Source organism: Peromyscus californicus, unplaced genomic scaffold, assembly GCF_007827085.1.
Source record: "Peromyscus californicus insignis strain IS unplaced genomic scaffold, ASM782708v3 Scaffold_7__1_contigs__length_154581171, whole genome shotgun sequence".
NCBI classification, from domain to species: Eukaryota; Metazoa; Chordata; class Mammalia; order Rodentia; family Cricetidae; genus Peromyscus; species Peromyscus californicus.
In genome coordinates, this window is record NW_026294595.1 from 126,510,781 (window position 1) to 126,533,204 (window position 22,424).

General features: G+C 47.4%; 1 protein-coding gene across 1 annotated transcript; it reads left to right on the forward strand.

Moving 5' to 3' along the window:
- The first annotated feature begins 1,599 nt into the window (after window positions 1-1,599).
- LOC128100434 (beta-defensin 36) lies at window positions 1,600-10,832 on the forward strand. Its single transcript, XM_052722595.1, has 2 exons — window positions 1,600-1,657; window positions 10,687-10,832. Exons 1-2 carry the CDS (start codon window positions 1,600-1,602, stop codon window positions 10,830-10,832), a joined length of 204 nt encoding a protein of 67 aa, XP_052578555.1.
- The last annotated feature ends 11,592 nt before the right edge of the window (window positions 10,833-22,424 follow it).

Consider the following 22,424-nt stretch of genomic DNA (forward strand, 5'->3'; position numbering starts at 1 on the left):
CGGTTAAGAACTCTCAGAAAGAAAAGAACCCGATAAATACATTCTCCCTAAGACATTCCGCTTTGTGGTATTTTGTAGCACATGCTGGCAGGTACCAGCCCTGACTAGGATGAGATTCTACTCAGCTTCCTTCCCTCTCTGGACTTGAGGGGGAGTTTGCAGCCAACTTTTAAAATTTTAACGCTCTCTGGTGACAACAGCTATCAGAAGCGCTAACCACTGTGCTCTGGAAATTGTCGCCAGTGAGAGGTAGTAAGGACAAGGGGCAGGTTTCAGCAGGTCCTCACCGTTCCCTATTTGGTAACAGTTCTCCTTCCCCACTTCCGGCCCTGCTGACCAAAGTAACCCCAGAAGCCAGGTTCACTAACCACTTCTCTGTGACTGCCACAAACAGACATCAGCAGCCCAGGAGCCCAGAATCTCTCCAGAGTCCCACACCTTCCCCTGGCAGTCCTGGGGGGTTTCAAGCCTTGGCCTGTCACCCCTGGAAGTTAACTCATACCCTGTGTATCTCATCAAGTCTCTGTTTTTCCAGAGCCTCGAACCCCTACCCTGAGACTAATTTTGCCACAGATTCCTTATTCCGGGATGCTGGCAGTGGCTCTCTTCTGATTGAAACTTCACAGGAGTAAGAGGTGGCAGGGCACCGTGGTAGAGTTGTAGGGCTGGTCACTGGGTCCCCTCCCAGGGCCATCTCTTAATCTCTTCCTTGTAAGAAGTTCCTGAAGGAATTACTTAGCATCGAGGACCACACGCTTTCATTTACCTCGTGTAAATCTTTGGCAGCCCATTCAGTGTTTCCCGTCCCCACTGATGGTTCAGTTCACTGTCTTATCGTTTAAGCTCTATGCATTCCTTGATTCTCCTGACCTCTATATCAGGAGGGTCCGGTCAGGAAGTGGAACTCACGTACGTAATAGAGACAGATAGTTAATGGAGGGAATTGCTTACTTCTGCTGGGAGGTTGAAAAATAAGGACCCTGAAGAAAGGATGACTAACTGCAGGAGCAGCCACCTTAGGGAGCTAAAGAAACTGGAATGAATGTTCAGACCAGGGCGCTGGGAACGTCTGTTCTTGAATCCCTGAGGAAGGGGTTCAGCTCTGAGTCCAGAACAACCCTGTGCTTGGTTGGTGCTCGGAGCGGCCTCGCGTGCGCCTTCCCCCCTTCTGCCCGCCCCCCCGGGGTGGGGGGTTGTTCCTCTTGTGTCTGTCTACTCTTGAACAGACCTTGCCCTACCTGGAACCCCATTTCCTCTTCTCTGCCAGTGTCCTTGGTAGCCACTGATGTGTGCTCTGTGGCATTCGTGTGCGTGGCGCCCCCTTGTGGTGCCTCGGATAAGGCAGTGTAAAGCTGGCGGGGAAGGGCTGTGCTGTGTGGCCTTGAACCTTGGCTGTCCTCACCCTCCTGATCCAAAAGACAAAGGGATGCTGTGGACTCGGTGGGTGGGGCTCCACACTGTAGACCCGGGGTGCAGGGCTGTTCCTGTGGGCTGCTCCTGAAGATCCGAGGGACTTCCGCTAGAGAGACGCAGCCTCCCCAGCTCACTGCTAACTGTGGCACCGCTTTGGACTCGAAGCTTCGCCTTGGGCCTTCTAGCATGAAGCTCCTGCTGTTGACCTTGGCCGCACTGCTGCTCTTGTCCCAGCTCACTCCAGGTAATGTAGATCTCCTCAGAAAAGGGGCCAGAGAGGGAGACCCTGGCCTTGTCCGTGAACAGCCCGGGGCAAGGAGGACCAGCTGCCTAGGGCCGCGGAGATGTCGCCATTCCCAGACCGCCTGGCCAGGTGCCGGATCTTAGGTACCAACAACAACATCCTGAGTATCTCATTCATCACCCACTCCATGCTCAGCTCTACCAAGCTGGGCCAAGGGCCAGTGTGGGGGCAGAAGTAGCCAGAGAGGAGAAGGCAACAGCAGATCTCTTGCAAAATAGTCCCCAAGATGTTCTAAGGTTAGGAAAAGCCACGGCCACCTTAATGGGAACGAGGATCTCAAGTCTGCAGCTCCTCTCTGTCCCATACTTTGCGCTGGAGCTAGGATTATGGAGGCAAATGGTGTGGCCCTCGGACACAGTTAAATTTCGTTATACCCAAAGCCGTCAAAGGGAAGTCAGGGAATGGGTACACATGAGCAGGGCCCAGCTAGCCTGAGGTGAGCAGAGTCCTGAGACGTGACTTGAAATCAGGCAGGGGAAGGAAGAGATGGAGATGGAAGGGTGCGGGATAAGCATAAGTGAGCATCCCCAGCTGGGAGAGTGCATGCCAATTCTGGGGACCTAGTCCAAAGCACAGGGGTGAGTGATGGGAGCCACAGGTGAGGAAGCAGCTTGAAGTTGCCTGGGATGCCAGGTGAGGGCCTTCGGAGAACTTAGCTGGAGGTCACCCCACCCTCCCTAACCCCCCCCCCCCCCCCCCCCCCCCCCCCCCCCCCCGCCAGCTACCTGCCCCCTCCACTCACCTGGCAGAGCTTCTGTCCACCCCAAACGGTCAAACTTTCCCAAATCAGAACAATACTATTTTTCTTTTTCTTTTTCTTTTTTTGGTTTTTCAAGACAGGGTTTCTCTGTGTAGCTTTGCGCCTTTCCTGGATCTCACTCTGTAGACCAGGCTGGCCTTGAACTCACAGAGATCCGCCTGCCTCTGCCTCCCGAGTGCTGGGATTAAAGGTGTGCGCCACCACCGCCCGGCCCAGAACATACTATTTTTCTAAACAAGCTGACTTCAGTTCCCTCCTGTGAACCTGAAACACCCTCATCTAAGGGAGAACGAAAAGCCAAGCGCCCAAGTTGGCAAATGGCTCACCATGGCCTGACCACTGTTCAGAGGTGCCTTTGCTCACTTCTCTAATGGCTGTGACAACGTCCTGTGTGTCGTCATAGCAGGTGTGAAAGCACTAACGTTCGGGGCTGCCGCTCAGGTGATGGAGTGCTTGCCTAGCACACAGAAAGCCCTGGGATTGATTCCCAGCACCACATAAACTGGGTGTGGTGATGCAGAATTGTAATCCTAGGACCTGGGAGATAGAGGCCGAAGGATCAGAAATTCAAGAGCTACTTAGTATATTTGAGGCCAGCCTGGGATAAACGAGGCCCTGTCTGAAGGAGGAGGGGTGGACAGCTTGCTTCTCACTGTCTGTAATTCATCTGAACTTTCCCAGCTGCCCTCCCTTGCTGCCTGCTCCACTGGGCTTGCTCTTTACAACTCTCTCCACTCCTGGCCTTCCCCTGTCTCCACCACACAACAGAATGTGGGGGCTTCCTGGAAGGACGGTATGCTGCAGGAGAGAGAGGGAGATGTTAACCCCTTCTCTCTGCTGTTTCTCACCCCCTCCCTGAGGGTTTGATGAGGTACAAAAGCTAAGCTTTTCCCTAAAGACCTAGCAACTGCCAGAGGTGATGAGGGCTGCCTCTGAATCATCTTGGGTGTTTCTAGCAGATCCTCTCTCCCTGCAGAGAGGATCAGAGAGAGGATCTCTGCTCATCTCCACTTCCCAAATGTCCCTTAGCCAGCAGGCCTCTGGCGGCAGAAGAGTAGACAGTGTCCCTAGGATGTCAATGAGCCTCATCAGGCCCACAGGGCTAGTGGGGTTTCTCAGGCAGCCCGATGCCACTGCTGCTGCTGCTGGAAGTGAATTTAAACTCCTAAGTGACCAGGAAGTTTTTAGAAGAGTTTCTCTTCCACTTCCTGTTGCGAGTTGTGATGGTAGGAGGCCTTGAGTGAAAGCCATCAATACTTTGGTCACACTCAGCCTTCATCTCCTGTAGCTCACAGGGAGGTGGCTTTGAGTAAACACACCAGGCTTTACCCAGTCCTGGACTTTCCTTGGTAAATTCTGGTTCTTGAAATTATGGTCTGGCTACGACCTGAAACAACTCTTACTCATTTAAGCTGACGATGTCATCCTAACTGTTGTTTATCAGTGCCTCAAGGGACAGAAATTCTACTCAGTTCCATTTTTTAACAGTCAAAGGGTCTCATGATGAAAGGAGGCGGAAATGTACATCACTTAAAAATGTTGAAAACAGAGTCAGTGAGATGAGTCTTTGGGTCAAGGCACTTGCTGCCAAGACTGACATCCTGAGTTTAAGTGCCAAGACCCTCCTGATAGGAGAGGACCGGCCCCTGCAAGTTGTCCTTGGCATGTGTGAGCAATAAATACATGAATAAATGTAATTTTAAAATGCTTAAGGGCTAGAGGGATGCTTCCATGGGCAGGAACACTTCCTGTGCAAGCAAGAGGACCTGAGTTTGAATTCCCAGTTCTCACATAAAGAGTCAGACAGGGCTGCACATAACCCCAGTGTCAGGAGGTGGAGACAGAGAGATCCAAGAACTCACTAGCCAGCCAGGCCAGCCAAATGGTGAATTTCCAAGTCAGAGAGACCCCATCTCAATGTAACAAGGTGGAGAGTGATAGAGGAGAACACCCCATGTCCTTCTCTAGGCTCTGTGTTCAACACACACACACACACACACACACACACACACACACACACACACACCCATACCCTACACATACACACACATCCATACCCATATACACACACATACACCCATACCCATACACACACACATACACCCATACCCATACACACACACATACCCATACACACATACACACATACACACATACATACATACATACATACACACATATACCCATATACACACACACACACCCATACCCATACACACACACCCTTACTCATACACACACACAGTGGTCCATCTTGACATGCTTGAACTAAAGATTGAGATCGCATGGCTTCTGCAACTCCAGTTCCCAAGGATCAACATCTCTTCTGGCCTCTGTAGTCATTGGGCACATGTGGTACTCAGACCTACATGCAGACAATAACACTCATATACATAAAATACAAATAAATCTTTAAAAATGAGATCTCATTTTTAATGAGATTTTTCCTTATCTTTGTGTAAAATAAGGCAGAATCATGGATACAGAAAACAAATCCCTGCTTAGCAAACATTGCTAAGTACAGGCCCTTGTAGTACCACACAGCTCAGTCAGCTGAGACCCAAACCCTTCCCCCACACTCCCACTTCCTTCCCTAAGGGTCCTGAGTTCATTTCTTCATGAAACACTCATTGCCAGGGTTACATCCCTAGACACCCTGTTGTTTGTTTTTTATTTTTGAGACAGGATCTCACTGTGTAGCCCTGGCTGACAGACATCCTATTTTTAAAATACACCTTTTAATACTTCTCTGAACTTCATCCTTCTGTCTGTACAAGTCCTCTTGAAATAACTGGTCACTGACCTGTTTCCTCTGACGATGACGATTTTCTAATTACACACTCACGGTAGAATTTACAGTATTCTTCTGACGTGTAGCCCTGGCTGGTCTGGAACTCACTATGTAGACCAGGCTGCCCTCAAACTCAGATCTACCTGCCTCTGCCTCCTGAGTGCTGCTACCACACCTGGCTACTCTTATTGAACTCAAATTGTCCCATCCTTGGTGAAGGGAGGCTTCTTGATTCATGAGCTTTATTTTAAATATCCTAGTAACTGTGGTAGTCTCCTTGTGTGACGTCCATCCTTCTTTATGAAGACCCCCCCACACAGCCCTGCAATCCCATCACGTTAGATGTGTTACTCTGCTGCAAAGGACACTCATACCCAAGGGTCTGTGGGGTCGGCAACAACTCACCCAACAAAGAACGTTCTCAACCTGTGGGCTGTGACTTCTTTGGAATCGGGTATCAGATATTTACATTACAATTCATAGCAGTAGCAAAATTACAGCTATGAAGTAGCAATGAAATAATTTTATGATTGGGGCATGACCACAACATGAGGAACTGTATTAAAGGGTCGCATCATTTGGAAGGTCGAGAATCACCGACTCTAGAGGAAGAGAAGAAGGGTGGGGTTTAAGGATACATTAACGATGCTTGGGAGGTTCCCAAGCAAGGCTGGACCACAGGCCGTAAGTAAAGGGCTGACATCAGGCCCAGGCTGAGAACCAACTCAAGGCTGAATTTCTGAGGAAAGCACAAAATAAAGACGAAGAGGAAGCCAGGTACGGTGACACACACCTTGTGGTCCCAGCACTTGGGAGAAGAAGCAGTTCAAGGTCAGCACCTGCCCTGCCCTCCCCACCCCTCCACCCCCCCACCCCACCGCACCCCACACCTGAAAACCCCCTGCATCCCCGACAAAAACAAAAACCCAAAAAACCAGAGAGTGGGAAATGAAGAGCAGGAGAGCAAGAGTGAGAACTTTGTATAAAACTTTTCATCTGCTCCTCGGCACCCAGTGGAGATCAAAGCTGCTTTTCTGTACTGGGAAACCTGATTCCTTGGGCGAAGTATGGGATGGTCCATCCTTGGGGCCAGAGTTTCAGATACAAAGTGTCAGTCACTGTCTTGATTTCTGGAAACCAGGTTTCTCAGCATTTTGACCCTTTGTTCATGAACAAAGGGGTCTGGTGAGTTCACACTCTTGTGACAGGAGGTTGTAGACTGCTCTTGCCCAGTCCCTGCATCTATCTTGAGTAGGCTCCAAGGTTGACCACAGACATCTGTATCTTCTTGGTCTGCCTTCGATGCTCACAGGTCAATTCACAGAGAGTACAGGAATCTTTAAACAGTGAGCATCCCGATTCCTACACCAGCCTTTACATCTACACAGGCTGTCAACCCATAATGCATTGCTTTCATGTCCCTTTAACTTATGGTAGTTGCCTTTGCCACACTGGGAATTGTATCCAGGCCTCATATGTACTCAACACTGCTGTCCTTCTGAACGGTGTCTGCAGCCCTTACCAATTACCTTTTTTTTCTTTTCATTAATTTTTTAAATTAGAGTATAAAATAATGGGTTTGTTCTGACATCTTCGCATGTGTGTATCATTGTACTTTGCTTGTACCCACCCACTTCCTGAGGTGATGCAAACAAGTGTCTACTCATTCCAAATAGAGCACTAGCAAGACACCAAAGTTATTCCACCGAAGCCTAACTTGGGGGGACCAAGCAGTTTACTGGGCTTACATTACAGGAGCATGAATGAGGGATTACATCCACGAACATAGGTGACCCCCAAACAGGTACACTGCCAATGTCTCCTGCCAGCGTGGATAATGACATTCCTGTAGCTGTGTAAGTGGAGTCCTTGCTTCAGTTAACCTTCCTGCTCAATACTCCTGTGGCTCCTGAGACAACATGCAGCTGGGGCTGAATTACACACAGCTGGGAGAGTGCGCAGGAGGAAGTGAAAGGCTAGTGACCGCCCCAACCCCTCCCTCTATGAGGGGCCTTCAATAGGCCCAGCCTGGAGGGTCTCCGGCAGGTGGTCACGGCTGCTCTGATTAAGATGGGAATGGTGGGATAGCTGGAGAGATAGCTCAGCGGTTAAGAGCACTTGCTGCTCTTCCAAAGGACCTGGGTTGGATTCCCAGCACCCACAGGGTAGCTCTCAATCTTTTGTTACTCCAGTTCCAGGGAATCCTGTGCCCTCTTCTGGCCTCCTTGGGTACTGCACACATGTGGTTCACATACATACATGCAGGCAAAACTCTCATACACATAGAGTAAAAATAAATTATATATGGTAATGGCATAGGTTTACATTGTCAACCACTTACACACACCTGATTTTCCAGTGGTCAGTTCCTGGGAAGGCCTGTACCTCTGTTTATGCTGCCTGATAGATGGAATGCTGTGATTGCTGGGCCCTGTCACACGCTGGTCCTTGCTGTAGGCTATGGGTCCATGAGCTGAAGAAGAGATCCAGAAATACTTCCTGGGAAAACAAAAGGACAAGCACCCTCTACATAAGAGGAGAGTGGGGGTGGGGTTGGGGTTCAGGGTGTAGCTCTCTTCAGCTATGACACTACTAGAACAGTGAACCCCAAAGACTCTAATTTCCTCAGTCACCTCTGGGCTGAAGCCCTGGGGCCACCACTGGAGCTTGCCTCCCCAGAAGAGATTCTGTGACACCACACCCACACCCTTCCATTTTTTTTCTTCATCCTTACTGATTGCCTCCCTGGAAGAGATCCCACGCCATTCTGACTGCTTATCTCAGAACGCATGGGGATGCATAGGCGGTTGTTGAATCTTTTCTATGAAATTGTAACATCCACACAGGAAAGGGAGAAAGGAGGCGTCTTTGTTGACCCAGTTCAGTCAAACTATAAATAAATCTATTTTCCTTAAGGAAGAAAATACAGTAATGGCTGCTATTCTCAGAGAACAGCATGCCACAGCACACACAGCCTCATACTCCCACACCCCCCTCCTACCCTCTCTGGTCCCCACCCACTCCTGCTGGTCTTCTTCCTACTCCCCAATAATCCCCTTCCACTTCCATAGCTACATGTGGGTACCACGGCAGGTGTGGACATCAGTGAACAACTTTTGGGAGTTATGTCAGGAAACTGAGGTTTCTGGCTACTTGTGATTTTGTCAACTTGAGATTCTCCGGATGCCATTTCTTCACACATTCTTCTTGTCTCTCCCTCTCATTCCTTTGGCACTTCAACTGCTGACATGGTGATCTATTATCATTCCACAGTGGGCGAGGCTTTATTCTTGCTCTGTACTTCATTTTGAATATTTTTTGTTTTGTGTCTCCAAGTTCACTTATCTTTTTCAATTTTATGTATTTATTTATTTAGTCTTGTATAGCCCAGGCTGCCTTGGAACTCACTATGTAGCTGAGACTTCCGGTCTCCACCTCCTGGGCGCTGGAAACCTGTGTACTGCTGAGCTGAGTTTCTGTATTTATTTTTATCTTATGTGTATTTTACCTCCGTGTATGTCTATGCACTATATGCGTACCTGGTGTTTGCAGAGACCTGAGGAGGCTGTTGGATCCCCTGGAACTGAAGTTACAGTTTGTTGTGAGCTGCCATGTGGGTGCTGGGAACTGAACCTGGGTCCTCTGACAGAGCAGGAAGTACTCTTAACCTCTGAGCCATCCTTCTGGCCCCCTAACTGTTACAGGCTTTACAAAGCCTTTCTGCTCTGGCCGGTGAGTGCACAGAACATCCCCAGTTCTGAGGACAGGTCTGCCTAGCTCTCTTCGGTGATTCTTTCCAAGGCTTTGGCAGTTTCCTCATACATGTGTTCAGATGAATGTTCAAAGACAAGAGGGGCTCCCTCTGGAGATCTGCCCAGTGTGGGCACGTATTGTTTTCTCTCTTCTCGCTCCTCTCAGCCCCATCTGAAGTTTTTAATGCTAATTAAAATAGCTGCTGTTAGTTTTTAATTATTTTTTATTAATTTTTTAGCTGGCCTACAAAGTAACGGGTCTCACTGTGGCACTTTCACACATTGTATCATATTTGTGTCTCTCCTCCCACTTTATGCCCTGTTTTCTCCTCCGCCCTTCATCTGCTCCTCTTCCTCCCCACATAGTCCTCGCTTCCACTTTTGTGTCTATATATTCCATGACCCTCTCCTGTCCCCGTTCCCATCTCTAGACATCTTCTCCTTTCACGGTCCCCTTTCTACCTTCATAGCATGTACATCTGCATGTGTACATTTGATACTTTCATGGCATATATTTGCATGTATATATTTAACACTTTCATGGCATGCATACCTGCATGTATACATTTAAGTCTGGATTCCATACATGAAAGAGGCAATGAGTCCATATAAGATAATAATCTCCAGCTCCATCCATTTTCCTGAATGTCATGACTTCATTCTTCTTACCGCTGAATATAATCCGCTGTGCATATGGACCTCATTGACTTTACTCATCTGTTGACGAACACCTAGGCTTGCTCCTGTCTTGGTTATAGTGAATGGTGCAACAATGGACACAGATATGCAAGCATCTCTGATGGCACAGACTGCTATAAAGACCCCAAGTGTATTCAGGAATGGCACATCTGGCTTCTATGGTCGTTCCAGTTTCAGCCCGCTGAGGAGCCTCTTACTGATTTCCATAACGGCTGTACAGCTTTGCATTCCCACCAGCAGTGAACAGGGGTTCCTTCTGCCTCACATCCTTGCAAGTGTTTGTTGCCATTTCTTTTCTTGGTGACAGATGGGAATGTTGCTCCCCTTTTGTGCTCTAAGGGAACACCCAGGACAAGGCTAATGCTGAGGGTGTAGAAGCTGGGATGCTACGTCTTCTCTTCAAAGGCTTCCCTTTCCCCTCTCCACGTCTGGAACTCATTCAGATTTGTCAAGAGGAAACCTGTGGCTCAAATAGAGCTTAAAGACTTCATTGATCTAAGGGACATAAGGCATCTATAAACCAAGCAGAAGTGCCACCTCATAGAGAAAGGGGTAGGGGGCCTTTGCTTTGTCCAGGAACCACGCGCTGTCACCCCTGCACAGCCTTAGGTTGGACATCATTCCTCTCAGTCCCCTTCTTCAAGACCAGCAGTTCGGTGCAGCCACATCCTCCTGTGACTATCAGAACTGTAGCTTCTCTCTTGGTGTGTTGTTTCTTTCTTGGTTTGGAGTTTTCTAGACAGAGTTTCAATTAACCTAGGCTGACTACAGCAGCCCTTTAAAAGCAGATTTTCAAAGATCCATCATTTGTCATTCACAGTCAAAGAAAGGTAGAAGAAAAGGGGTCAGTAGTGGGAAGGGTCAAAGGGGAAGCGGAGAGCCTCTCACACCTGTGCCGGCTCCCCCGGGCTGGAGCCACCCTCCTCTGAGGACCCACACAATCTCCTTTCCCTCTTCCTTGTACCAGGTGATGCTCAGAAATGCTGGAACCTCCACGGCAAGTGCCGCCACCGATGCTCCAGGAAGGAGAGTGTCTACGTCTACTGCACAAACGGGAAGATGTGCTGCGTGAAGCCCAAGTACCAGCCGAAGCCAAAGCCCTGGATATTTTAAGTGCCCGGAAGCCTGAAGCCTGGAGGATGCAGTTGGCAAAGTTGTCCTAGGTTGAGCTCATGGATTCTTGAGCTCGGTCAATAAACGCCCCTGGCTGACCCCTGTGTGGCCTGCTCATCTACACTAGCAATTTTCAGGTATGGGAAGTCCAAACCATAATAATCACCATCATAATAACAATGTGACATCCCTGTCTCTCTCATGGGGGAAGAGTGGGATTTTCTCAAACCCAGGAGGCATAGGATGAAACAACTGTTGGGCAGCTAACAGAAATGTGCCTACGTACATTTGTGTTTCTAGAATTGCTTAGGTAGAAGGCTTAAGGCATAATCATTTTCAAAGGTTGACTCAATCAGTTCTCAATAATCCCAATGCCCTCATACAAACGATCTTATTTTAATTATCATGATATTATTAACCTCTGTAACCTCAAAATCATTATTTTTAAATCCTGAGCCCTTCCTTGGATAAGACAGAAGTATACTCTATTGCCTTGATTTGCAGAAGTATATTAATAAGCATATTCAACTGCCTAATAGAAGCAACTATGCCAGTCCCAAAGGGAAGGTATGTCTATACAGTATTTTTTTTTTGTTTTTTTTGTTTTTTCGAGACAGGGTTTCTCTGTGTAGCTTTGCGCCTTTCCTGGAACTCACTTGGTAGCCCAGGCTGGCCTCGAACTCACAGAGATCTGCCTGGCTCTGCCTCCCGAGTGCTGGGATTAAAGGCGTGCGCCACCACCGCCCGGCCATCTATACAGTATTTTAAATGCTGTCTTAGCTAGGGTTCCTATTGCTGTGATGAAACACTATGACCAAAGAGCAAGCTGGGGAGGAAAGGGTGTATTCTGTTTATACTTCTACATCACAGTTCCTCATCAAAGGAAGTCAAGACAGGAACTCAAACAGGGAAGAAACCTGGAGGCAGGAAGTGAAGCAGAGGCCGTGGAGGGGAGCTGCTTACTGGTTTGCTCAGCCTGCTTTCTTATAGAACCCAAGACCACCGGTCCAGGGATGGCACCACCGATGATGGGCTGGGCCCTTCCCCATTGATCACTAATTGAGAAAGTGCCTTACAGATCTTATGGAGGCATTTTCTCAGTTGAGGTTCCCTCCTTCCAGATGGGAAGGGCCCATAAAAGCTGACATAAAACTATCCAGCATAGATGCCATTTATAACACATGCACAACCTAAAAATTATAAGATGTGGGGGTGCAGCTCACTGGAAGAGTGCTTGCCTAGCAAGAGGCCCTAGGTTCAATCCCCTGCACCACATAAAAAAAATATGGGTATGCATACATACATTTATAAGACAGGCACAAAGGAAAAAACGTGATCCATAATAATAAACAAATAAACTAAACAGAAGTCGATTCCAGGCACACTTCCTGGAATTAACAGACAACTTCAAAGGAACCACCATAAGTATGTTTAGGAAAGGAGAATAAAAGATTGATAAAATGGGTGAAAGGATGGAGAATCTAAACGAATGCATCAAACCAGGCACAGGGTGCACGTCTGTAATCCTAGCAGCGGGGAAGTGTTAGCAGGAGGGTCAGGAATTCAAGGTCCGCTTCAGCCATATTGTCAATGTAAGGCCAGCCTAGACCATACAAGAACTTGGGAGGCTGAAGGGGTGGGGGAATCATCAAGAGTTTGAGACCGGTCTGAGACAAGCCTGGGCTACAGAATAAGACAATAATAATCATAATAATTAAAATAATCTAATACATTTTAAAGTGGCCACTCTTCTATTGCTACATTACAAACTTGACCTATGGCCGGGCAGTGGTGGCGCACGCCTTTAATCCCAGCACTCGGGAGGCAGAGCCAGGTGGATCTCTGTGAGTTCGAGGCCAGCCTGGGCTACCAAGTGAGTTCGAGGACAGGCGCAAAGCTACACAGAGAAACCCTGTCTCGAAAAACCAAAAAAAAAAAAAAAAAAAAAAAAAACAAACTTGACCTAAAACATAGTATCATAAAATGGCCACTGTGTGCTATTGCTCATAGCTGACCAGTTCTTCTGGCGTTCCCACGTGAGTCTCCCATGTGACTGCGTCGTCTTCCTCTGCTCCTTCCACGTGACTAGGCCCCAATGGACAGCATTTGTCAGACTTCTGCTGCATTTGCTAAAGTCCTGTTAAATAGGGGGAGCTATGATTCACTGGGGATTGCCATGTATTGATACATCATCCTCAAATGGAACCCCAAAGATAAATTAGGCATTCTAAACCAGATCACAGTCTAAAGGACTGCAGTAGACGTACTTAAGAGCACACTGGATATGCAACAGAAGAATTAGTGACAGATCAATAGAAAATACACAAATTAGGCCAGAAAGAAGGGAGTGGAAGTAAGCACAACCAAGCAATTGTATATTTAAGCGCAGCCCAAAGAAGAGATAATAGCGGAGAGAAAGATGTTCTGAAAACTAAGAGAACGATGTCAACCTACTGATTGATCTAGAAGTTCAGTGAACTGCAAAGTAGCAAGACAGTGAAAACCCAGCACAAGCTTGTCATAGTGAAACACAATGGTGAAAACCCAACACAAGCTTGTCATAGTGAAACACAACAGTGAAAACCCAACAGAAGTTTATCATAGTGAAACCCAAGCTTCAGTCTGTCTCAAACCACCAGGTGGACAGCTCCTGGGGGTTACCTCTGACCTCCACAGGTATGTACACATTCATGCACCTGCACACACCTCTGCACACACACAGACACACACACACACACACACACACACACACACACACACACAGACACACACAGACACACACACACACACACACACACACACACACACACACACACACACACCACACACAGAAAATGAAGATCAAAGTAGCATCGATTCTCACATCTCATGCAGCTGGTCCTGGAACTCTGACTAGGGCTGTGAAGGAAAGGACAGACACACAGACACACATAGAGAAGAGCTGGGGTCAAGTGTGCTCTACTGGAGCTGGTGTGCACACAGCGGGAGGGGCCTGCTGGTCTGGGGCGGGGAGGTCTCTGCAGGCTGGCAGTCTCAGGCTGTAAACATCCAGTAGAAGGAAGCAGCGGTTGCTCGTTTTTGCACACACTGACCAGTTGTAAACACTTGTACTCGGGACCAGAGGCAGAAGGCTTTGCCAATTCTAAGCCTTGCCAATATGGAGAAAGGCTTTGCCAATTTCCCATTGGCCTGAAGACTTGGTCCTTGAGATAGCTGTGTCCATGCCAACAATGCACATTCACTCAGGACTTCACTCACTCGGGGATTCCCACGATCCCTACAAGAGAAATCCTCCTACACAAGAGAATTGAACAATGCACTCTTCAATGGTCAGTTGGTCATTGAAGAAAGCAAGGAAAAGAAGTTTTAATCCTAGAATCAAATGAAAACATACCTTAGCAGAACCTTTGTAAGACAGCTAGGTGGTTCCAAGAGAGATGGCTATCATTTGGAGAGCCTACATTTACAAACCAAAGTGGTTTCAAATAAATAACCTAACAATGTGCTGCACATTAGAAACACAAGATAAGCCGAACTCAAAACTGACAGATGGAAAAAACAATAAATAAACTAAAAGAACTAGACAAAGAATTAATCAGACACAGAGTTGGTTCTTTGAAAAGATAAACAAGAGGGCTGGAGAGATGGTTCATTTGCTACACAGGTGTGAGAACCTGAGTTCTCACAGAAGTGGTGTAAATGCTGGATGCAGAGTGATGGCCTCTGTACTCCCAGCACTCCTGCAGAGAGATGGAGGAAGACACGCAACCCCCGGCAGCTTGTGGGCCGCCTACTCTGGTGTATGCAGTAGAAAAATAACAAAGATCCTGTCTCAAGTGAGGTGAAAGGTGAAACTCAGGAAGTTACCCTCTGACCTCTACACACACACCATGGGGTTTACAGACACAATTGTGCACACACATAAAAAGAAAATATAAACCAAGGTGACAAATTGCCAAACTAACCAAGAGAGAGAAAGAGAAGGCTATAATTGGAGGGGCATTGAGATGCCGCAGCCGGTGAAGACACTTGTCGTGGAAGCATAGTGACCTGAGTTCAATCCCTGGAACCCATGGAAAGGTTAAAGGAGAGAACCAACCTGCAATGTTGTCCTGTGACCTCCATGCATGGCTCATGTGCCCACACACATGCATCCTGAACACACAATAATAATAGGTAAGATTTTTTTATTAAAAATGCAATTGAAAATTAAAATAGAGACATTATAGCAGATACCAATGAAATCTAGAGAGTCATTAGGAAATAGTTTTAGGGGCCAGGAAGATGGCTCAGAAGCTAAGGACACTTGTTGTCAAGTTTAATGACCTGAGTTCGATCCTCAGGCCCTACATGATGGTGGAAAGAGAACCAACCTCCTATAGTTGCCCTCTGACTCCACAGGTGCATCATGGCATGCATGCTAAGCATGTGTGCACGTGCATACACATGCACACACACGCACACACACACACACACAGGGGTGTGTGAAATGTTTCTAGTAAATAACATTTGAAATTTTATATATCAATAAATTTTAAAGCTGAGACAAAATTAGTAAATTTCTAGACACATTATCTGTAAAAAATTAAGTCACGATGATATAAACAATCTAAACTGATCTATAAGAAGCAATGATGGGCACCTGCCTAACACGTATCCAGCTCTGGATATTATCTCCAGGGCCACAGGAAAGGAAAGTGGTAAGAGCAGGAGGAAGAGAGGGAGGAGGCAGAGGGGGAGGAGGCAGAGGGGGAGGAGGAAGAGGGGGAGTTGGAAGAGGGGGAGGAGGCAGAGGGGGAGGAGGCAGAGGGGGAGGAGGCAGAGGGGGAGGAGGCAGAGGGGGAGGAGGCAGAGGGGGAGGAGGCAGAGGAAGCAGCAGCAGTAGCAGCGAGAGCTAGAGAGAAGGCTCAGTGGTTAAGAGCACATGCTAGAGAACCTGGGTTTGGTTTCCAGTGCCCACATGGCAGCTCATATCTGTCTGTAACTCCAGCTCCAGGGTTCTGACACCCTCTCCCCACCTCTGCAGGAACTGGGCACATGTGGGGAAAACACATACATCAGATAAAAATAAATAAATCTGGTTTTAAGCAGTGAAGAGTAGTAGTAAAGAATCTCCCAGTGGCGAGAGATGGCTCAGTGATCAAGAACACCCGCTGCTCTTGCAAAGGGCTTGAGTTGGGTTCCCAGCAACCATATGACAGCCCACGATGGCCTGCAATTCCAGTTCAGGGAATCCAATGCCATTCTTCTGGCTTCTGTGGGTGCCTATACTCATGCAAGCAAACACTCAAACATATAAATAATTAAAATTAATAAATATTTTAGCTGGGCTGTGGTGGCACACGCCTTTAATCTCAGCACTTGGGAGGCAGAGGCAGGTGGATCTCTGAGTTTGAGGCCAGCCTGGTCTACAGAGAAAGTTCCAGAACAGGCACCAAAACTACACAGGGAAACCCTGTCTCAAACAAACAAACAAACAATAAATGAAGGGGGGGGGGGTATTTTTAAAAGAATCTCCCAGAACAAAGGATAATGGTCCTATAATTTGCACAGTAGTATCGTCCCAGGAAAATTCAGTTGCCAAGAAATACTTGCATCTGGATTCCCCACCTACAAGTCTGGGAAATAAACCAATATTTCATTCTCCTGGACAGTCACACACATTGCATGCCACCTAAGATCCCAGTAGGGAACCAAGTATCCAAAATGTGCCTGGTAGATTCCCCAAACAGCCATAAGAGGGCAGTATCTGCCTATGAGACTCATTGATCGGCTATTGAATGAAGTTTAAAACTAAAACTTTGCAGATGGACTGTCTTAGAGGGAGCTTCCCCGGCTGGCCTTGAACTCACGATCCTCCTGTATCAGGCCTCCAGGTACTGGGATCACAGGTGCGTGCTGCAATGCCCTTGAAGTGTTTTCAAAATACTACTGGAGTTATAAAAAAGTGCAAGATTTTAAAGTAACTTTGGGAGGTATTTTAGTGGTAAACATCATTTTTCAAAAGAATTTTGCTGGGCGTGGTGGTGCACACCTTTAACCCCAGCATTCAGCAGGCAGAGGCAAGTGGATTTCTGTGAGTTCAAGGCCAGCTTCCATCTTCATAGTGAGTTTCAGGACATCCAGGGCAACATAGAGAGACTCTGTCTAAAAAATAAAAAGAGAAAGAATCAGTAAGCACTTCCAGAAATTTTCTGGAGGACAAAAATGCAAGGATACAAAGTACCCACAGCTTGACTCTATTGTTGCTTGGATTTTGTTTGTTTGTTTGGTTGTTTGGTTGGTTGGTTGGTTGATTGGGTTGTGGTGGGGGCTTGTTTTGTATGGTTTGGTTTTGTTTGGCTTTTCAAAACAGAGTTTCTCTAGCCAGACGGTGAGCCAGAGAAACCCTGGTTTTTGTTTGTTTGGTTGTTTGTTTGTTGTTGTTGTTTGTTTTTCGAGACAGGGTTTCTCTGGGTAGCTTTGCGCCATTCCTGGATCTCGCTCTGTAGACCAGGCTAGCCTTGAACTCCCTGAGATCCGCCTGCCTCTGCCTCCCGAGTGCTGGGATTAAAGGCGTGCACCACCACTGCCTGGCTCCATTTTGTTTTTAAACCACATTTTACACATTTTTATTTGCTTTTCTGCACAATAAACACAGTGTGGTTTTCCTTCTTCCATTTGCATGTCTCTGTTTTGTAACTTTTCTTGGTGAACATGTTCTACTTTTACAATTAGGGGAAAAAAACATTGTTTTCAAAGCACTATAATAAGCTGGAGAGGTAGGGCAGTGATTAGGAGCATGCGTTGCTCCTACAGAGAACCAGGGTTCAGTTCCCAGCACCCTCATTAGGCAGCTCACAGTTGCCTATAACTCTTACTCCAGGAAATCCAATGCCTCTGACTTCCAAGGGCACTCACACACTCATGTGCACATAACCACATACACACACTCATGCACCACACACACACACACACACACACACACACACACACACATTTTGAAATAATTTTAAAATTAAAAAAATAAATATTAAAGAAAGTTTAGAAAACCGCATAATCTGCCATGGCTTCAGCCATTGGAAGGCCGGTGGCTTTCTCTGATATGACCCATTGAGAGACAGCATCACTTCTGGAACATTCTGGCTAAAAATATGTGTGGTACTCAATCCAGTCATAAGCAAACACCAGTCACTCAAAACAAGGGACACTCCATGACACAACCTGCTGGACGAGAGACAAATAAATGTAGATGAGGCGAAAGCCTCATGAACTCTCTTCTTCTCATCTACCCCAGGCTGGCTTTGAACTTGCTGTGGAGCTGATCTTCTCCTCCTACCTCCACCTTGCACATGCCGTGTTCACTGATTTGGCGCTGGGGACTGAATCCAGGTCTTCCTGCATGATAGGCAAGCACTCCCTTCACTGAGTTACATCACTAGCCCTGACATTGCTAGTCTCAGGTCAAGGAGACCGAGGAAATGTGACTACTGAGAGCTGGTATTCTCTTTTCCTAGATAGTGAAATCTAGGTAGAGCTCTGAAGATTAAACAATGGGGTTTTCCCCCATTGTTCACAACTGGTTTTAACCACATTCTGTGTGGTTACATAAGAAAGTACCTTTGTTTGAGTAAAGCAAAGGGGTGAAATACAAGACCACCACACCTGAAATTTACTGCAAACAGCTCACAAAAGGTAAAGGTGGAAAATGGGAGCATTGTCTTAAAGTTCCCTCCTCTCAGATGACTTTAACTTGTTTCACGTCGACATAAAACTATCCAACTGACCCCTTGTCAACTTGACACACAAATCACTGTTAAGCCACAACCTTTCCTTTCTTATTCATCCCCAAGATTACACGTTAATATTGACATCACAATATAAACTATTTTCAAATCTTAAAGTCCCATAGTCTTACAAATCCAAACATTTTAAAAATTTAAACACTAGCGGGGCGGCAGTGGCACACGCCTTTAATCCCAGCACTCAGGAGGCAGAGGCAGGTGGATCTCTGTGAGTTCGAGGCCAGCCTGGTCTACAGAGTGAGATCCAGGACAGGCACCAAAACTACACAGAGAAGCCCTGTCTAGAAAACAAACAACAAAATTCAAACACTAAAAATTCCAAAGTATCTTTTAAAATCCAAAGTCTCTTAACTGTGGGCTCCCAGTAAAATAAAAAATTAAATAATTTCTCACTTCCAAATGGAAGAACCAGGGCACAATTGCAATCTGAACAAAGCAAAATCAAACTCCAACTGGGTAAATCACTCAATATCCAATGTCTGGGATCAACTCACTTTCTTCGGGCCCCTCCGAAGGGCTTTGGGTCACTTCTCTGGCTCCACCCTCTGGAGCACACACAGCTTGTCTTCTAGACTCCCAGCTGATTCCACTCCGCACTGCTGATGTACTTAGTGGTTATCCTATGGCACTGGTATCTCCAAAATGCTGGAGTCTCTGGCTGCAACGGGGCTGCCCTTCACCAATAGCTTCTCCTGGGCTCTCTTCGGGGACTCCAGCCCTACCACACAGTGCCAAGCCTCTGCTGCTCTCCGTGACCCCTTCACACCTCCAAAACCAGTACCACCTGGGTGACTCTTACACTAGTTCAGGTGCCAGCCAGCACGAGGTACAACTTTGGTGACCTCTGGACCACAGCTTCTGTGTGCTGACTCTCAGGAAACACTTCCCAGAAGCTTTCACCTCAGTGACGAGGCTCCTTAATCCCAGCTGATTCCTCAGCCCCAGCTAATCAGCATCCAGTGTCCCAGCAAAGTAAAGGTTTCACTTTAGTGGTTCTGGTCTCTCGTTAATCACAGCCGATTCTTCAACTCCAGCTGACCAGAGCCACAGAGTTGTCACACGAAAGGCCTGGTACAGCATTTGCTCCCTCTGAAACTTCACAAGCTCGGCCCCTACCATCTGCACTGCTCTCAACGTTCCTTTTTTTTTTTTTTTAGCACAGCTGTGTTTAGTAGTCATAATCACTCAAACACTGTTCTCGCCATTATCATCAACATTGCTTTGTTATTAATCCCTGGGCTTTCCCCCCTGCTTTTAATTTAGCTAAAAAATCTATTTCCCCACAAGTAATTTTTTATAGCAGTCCCAGAAGGAACTAACAGACACTAGTACATACAAAAAAATTGTCCATACACTTTGGTTTTATGCTATGTTTTGTTGATACTCATGGGAGACCTGCCCTTTCTTAGGCAGAAAGGAAGAGTGGATTGGGGGTGGTTAGTGTTTCATATAAGTGGACAATGTTATATACATCTTCTGCTAGGAATAGCTGGATCTAAAAAATTTGATGCCCAAAAACATGAGCACACCTCACAATAACCACTTTGGAGTCTGTGGTGCCTAGACGTCTCTTGATCAGTTTTTCATGGGATTAAAATTAAGTGATTACTCAAGTTCTGTGCAAGGTTTGGCTTGTAGATGTTTCCCAGGAGACACTATATCCCTCAGCACATTGAGGTGATAATGGCCATTACTCTCAACATTCCTATCTTCCCAGTTCCTGCAGAATGGCTCACTGAGCTCTCAACACTCAATGGCTTTTCTAGCCCACAGTTCCAAAGTCCATTCACACTCCTCTCCGACAACACAGTAATACCCCACTCCTGGTAACAATTGGTCTTAGTTAGGATTTCTGTTGCTGCAATGAAACACCACGACCAAAAGCAAGTTGGAGAGGAAAGGGTTTATTTGGCTTACACTTCCACATCACTGTCCATCACAGAAGGAAGTCGGGACAGGAACTCAAACAGGGCAGGAACCTGGAGACAGGAGCTGATGCAGGGGCCATGGAGGAGTGCTGCTGACTGGCTTTCCTCCTCATGGCTTTCTCAGTCTGCCTAGGACCAGCAGTTCAGGAATAATGGGCTGGGCTTTCCCCATCAATCACTAACTAAGAAAATGCCCTGCAGGCTTGCCGATAGCCCAATCTTAAGGAAGCGTTTTCTCAAGTGAGATTCCCTCCTCTCAGATGACTTTAATTTGTGTCAAGTTGACATAAAACTTTGCAGCAGCGTCAGTATCTGGGAAACCATGGAAACTCTTTCTACAGTTCCTGAGGCTCTTCTGTGGGAGAACTTTGCAGAGAAGATGGCCTGGGCATGCCTTTTGCTTGGTAGCAGTAACAGATCACAGTGGCCTGTATTATTGGGCACTTTCAAAGCACTAGGCCACCTTCTCAACACCCTCTGCCAGCCCCCCCACATTACAGGCTGTGGTGATTTCCTCTTGGCAGCAAAGAAACCTGACAAACAGGCTGAGGAAGTGACTTGCCCTGGGTCCCACAGCCTGAGTCCTGTGGCGTGAGCAAGTTCCCAAAGCCGCACATGCTACATCTGAAGTTGCTCTGCTCTTTCTGAAACACTGAGGGAGTGGGGTCGGGGTGCAGGACTAAATTTGGTTAGGTCCAGCCGAGCCTAAAGCCATTGGTTTAAACCCGTAATTCAGCATCTGTTCTAGTATCATTTCTGTTGCTGTGACAAATATTCCACCTAGGGAAGCAATTCGGAGAAGGAAGAGTTCATTGGGCTTAGAGTGCCAGGCTACAGCCCATCCTTAAGAGGTTGAGGCAGCAGCTGGTCACATCATCTCCACAGTCAAGGGCAGCGACGCATTCGCTCATGCTGCCTGCTTGCCTGTCTGGTCTCAGCTAGCTTTCTTCACTCTTCTACAGTGCAGGGTCCAGGCCATAAATGATGCCACCCACCTTCGGGGTAGGCCTCCGACCTCAGTTACCAGTCGGGACAGTCCTCCACAGACACACCTACAGGGCCAGCCTGACCTGGAGAGTGTCATTGAGAATTCCTTCCTAGTTGGGTCTGTGTCGTGGCAAGCTGACATTTCAAACTGTCATGTCCCTTTGGGGTTTCCTAAATCCAGAAGTTTAATCCGGATGGCAATTTAGTCTCCTAAGGCCCTTCTCTCCCCCAGCTGCTTCACCCATGTGTGACAGAAGATGGGAAAGACTGGTGTTGTCTTGGCTGGAGTTTGCCAAGGTATGGGCGGCTTGTGCTCGCCACTAAGGACAGTCTGGTGTGGTCTCCCTCGGACTCCTCCTGGCTGTCCCAAGCTAAGTCACCTCTTGGCCACCCCTGTGGCTCAGCTGGCCTCCTGGAGTTCTTATTACTCCTGCTTCTGGGCTTTACCACCTTGACTCTACCACGGTGTGCCCTTAAACAGCCTGCTGCTCGGTTCCTGGTGTGGGCCGCACAGGAACAGAGAGGAAGCCAGGGCTCCGACCCCCACACAGTTCACTTTGTGACAGAAATGATTGAGCATCGGAATGTTGTTGTTCCTGGGCTCCAAGGGCATGTCTGTCCTCCTCTCCATCTGCCTTGGCACATCTGCAATACTGCAGGGACCAGGAACTAAAGGGTTAACACCCAGCCAGACAGGTGTCCCCCAGGGCTGCCCCTCTGTCACCTCAGCACCCTTCACTCCCACAAACCTCTCATTCTGACCGCTATGATCCATTCACGGATTCACCCCCTCCACCCCTCAGAACAGCTCCCTTCTCTGAAATCTCAGGGACCTCTGCCCTTGACATTCCTTTAAGTCACCATAGACCCTGCCCCTCTGTGGGCTCAATCCC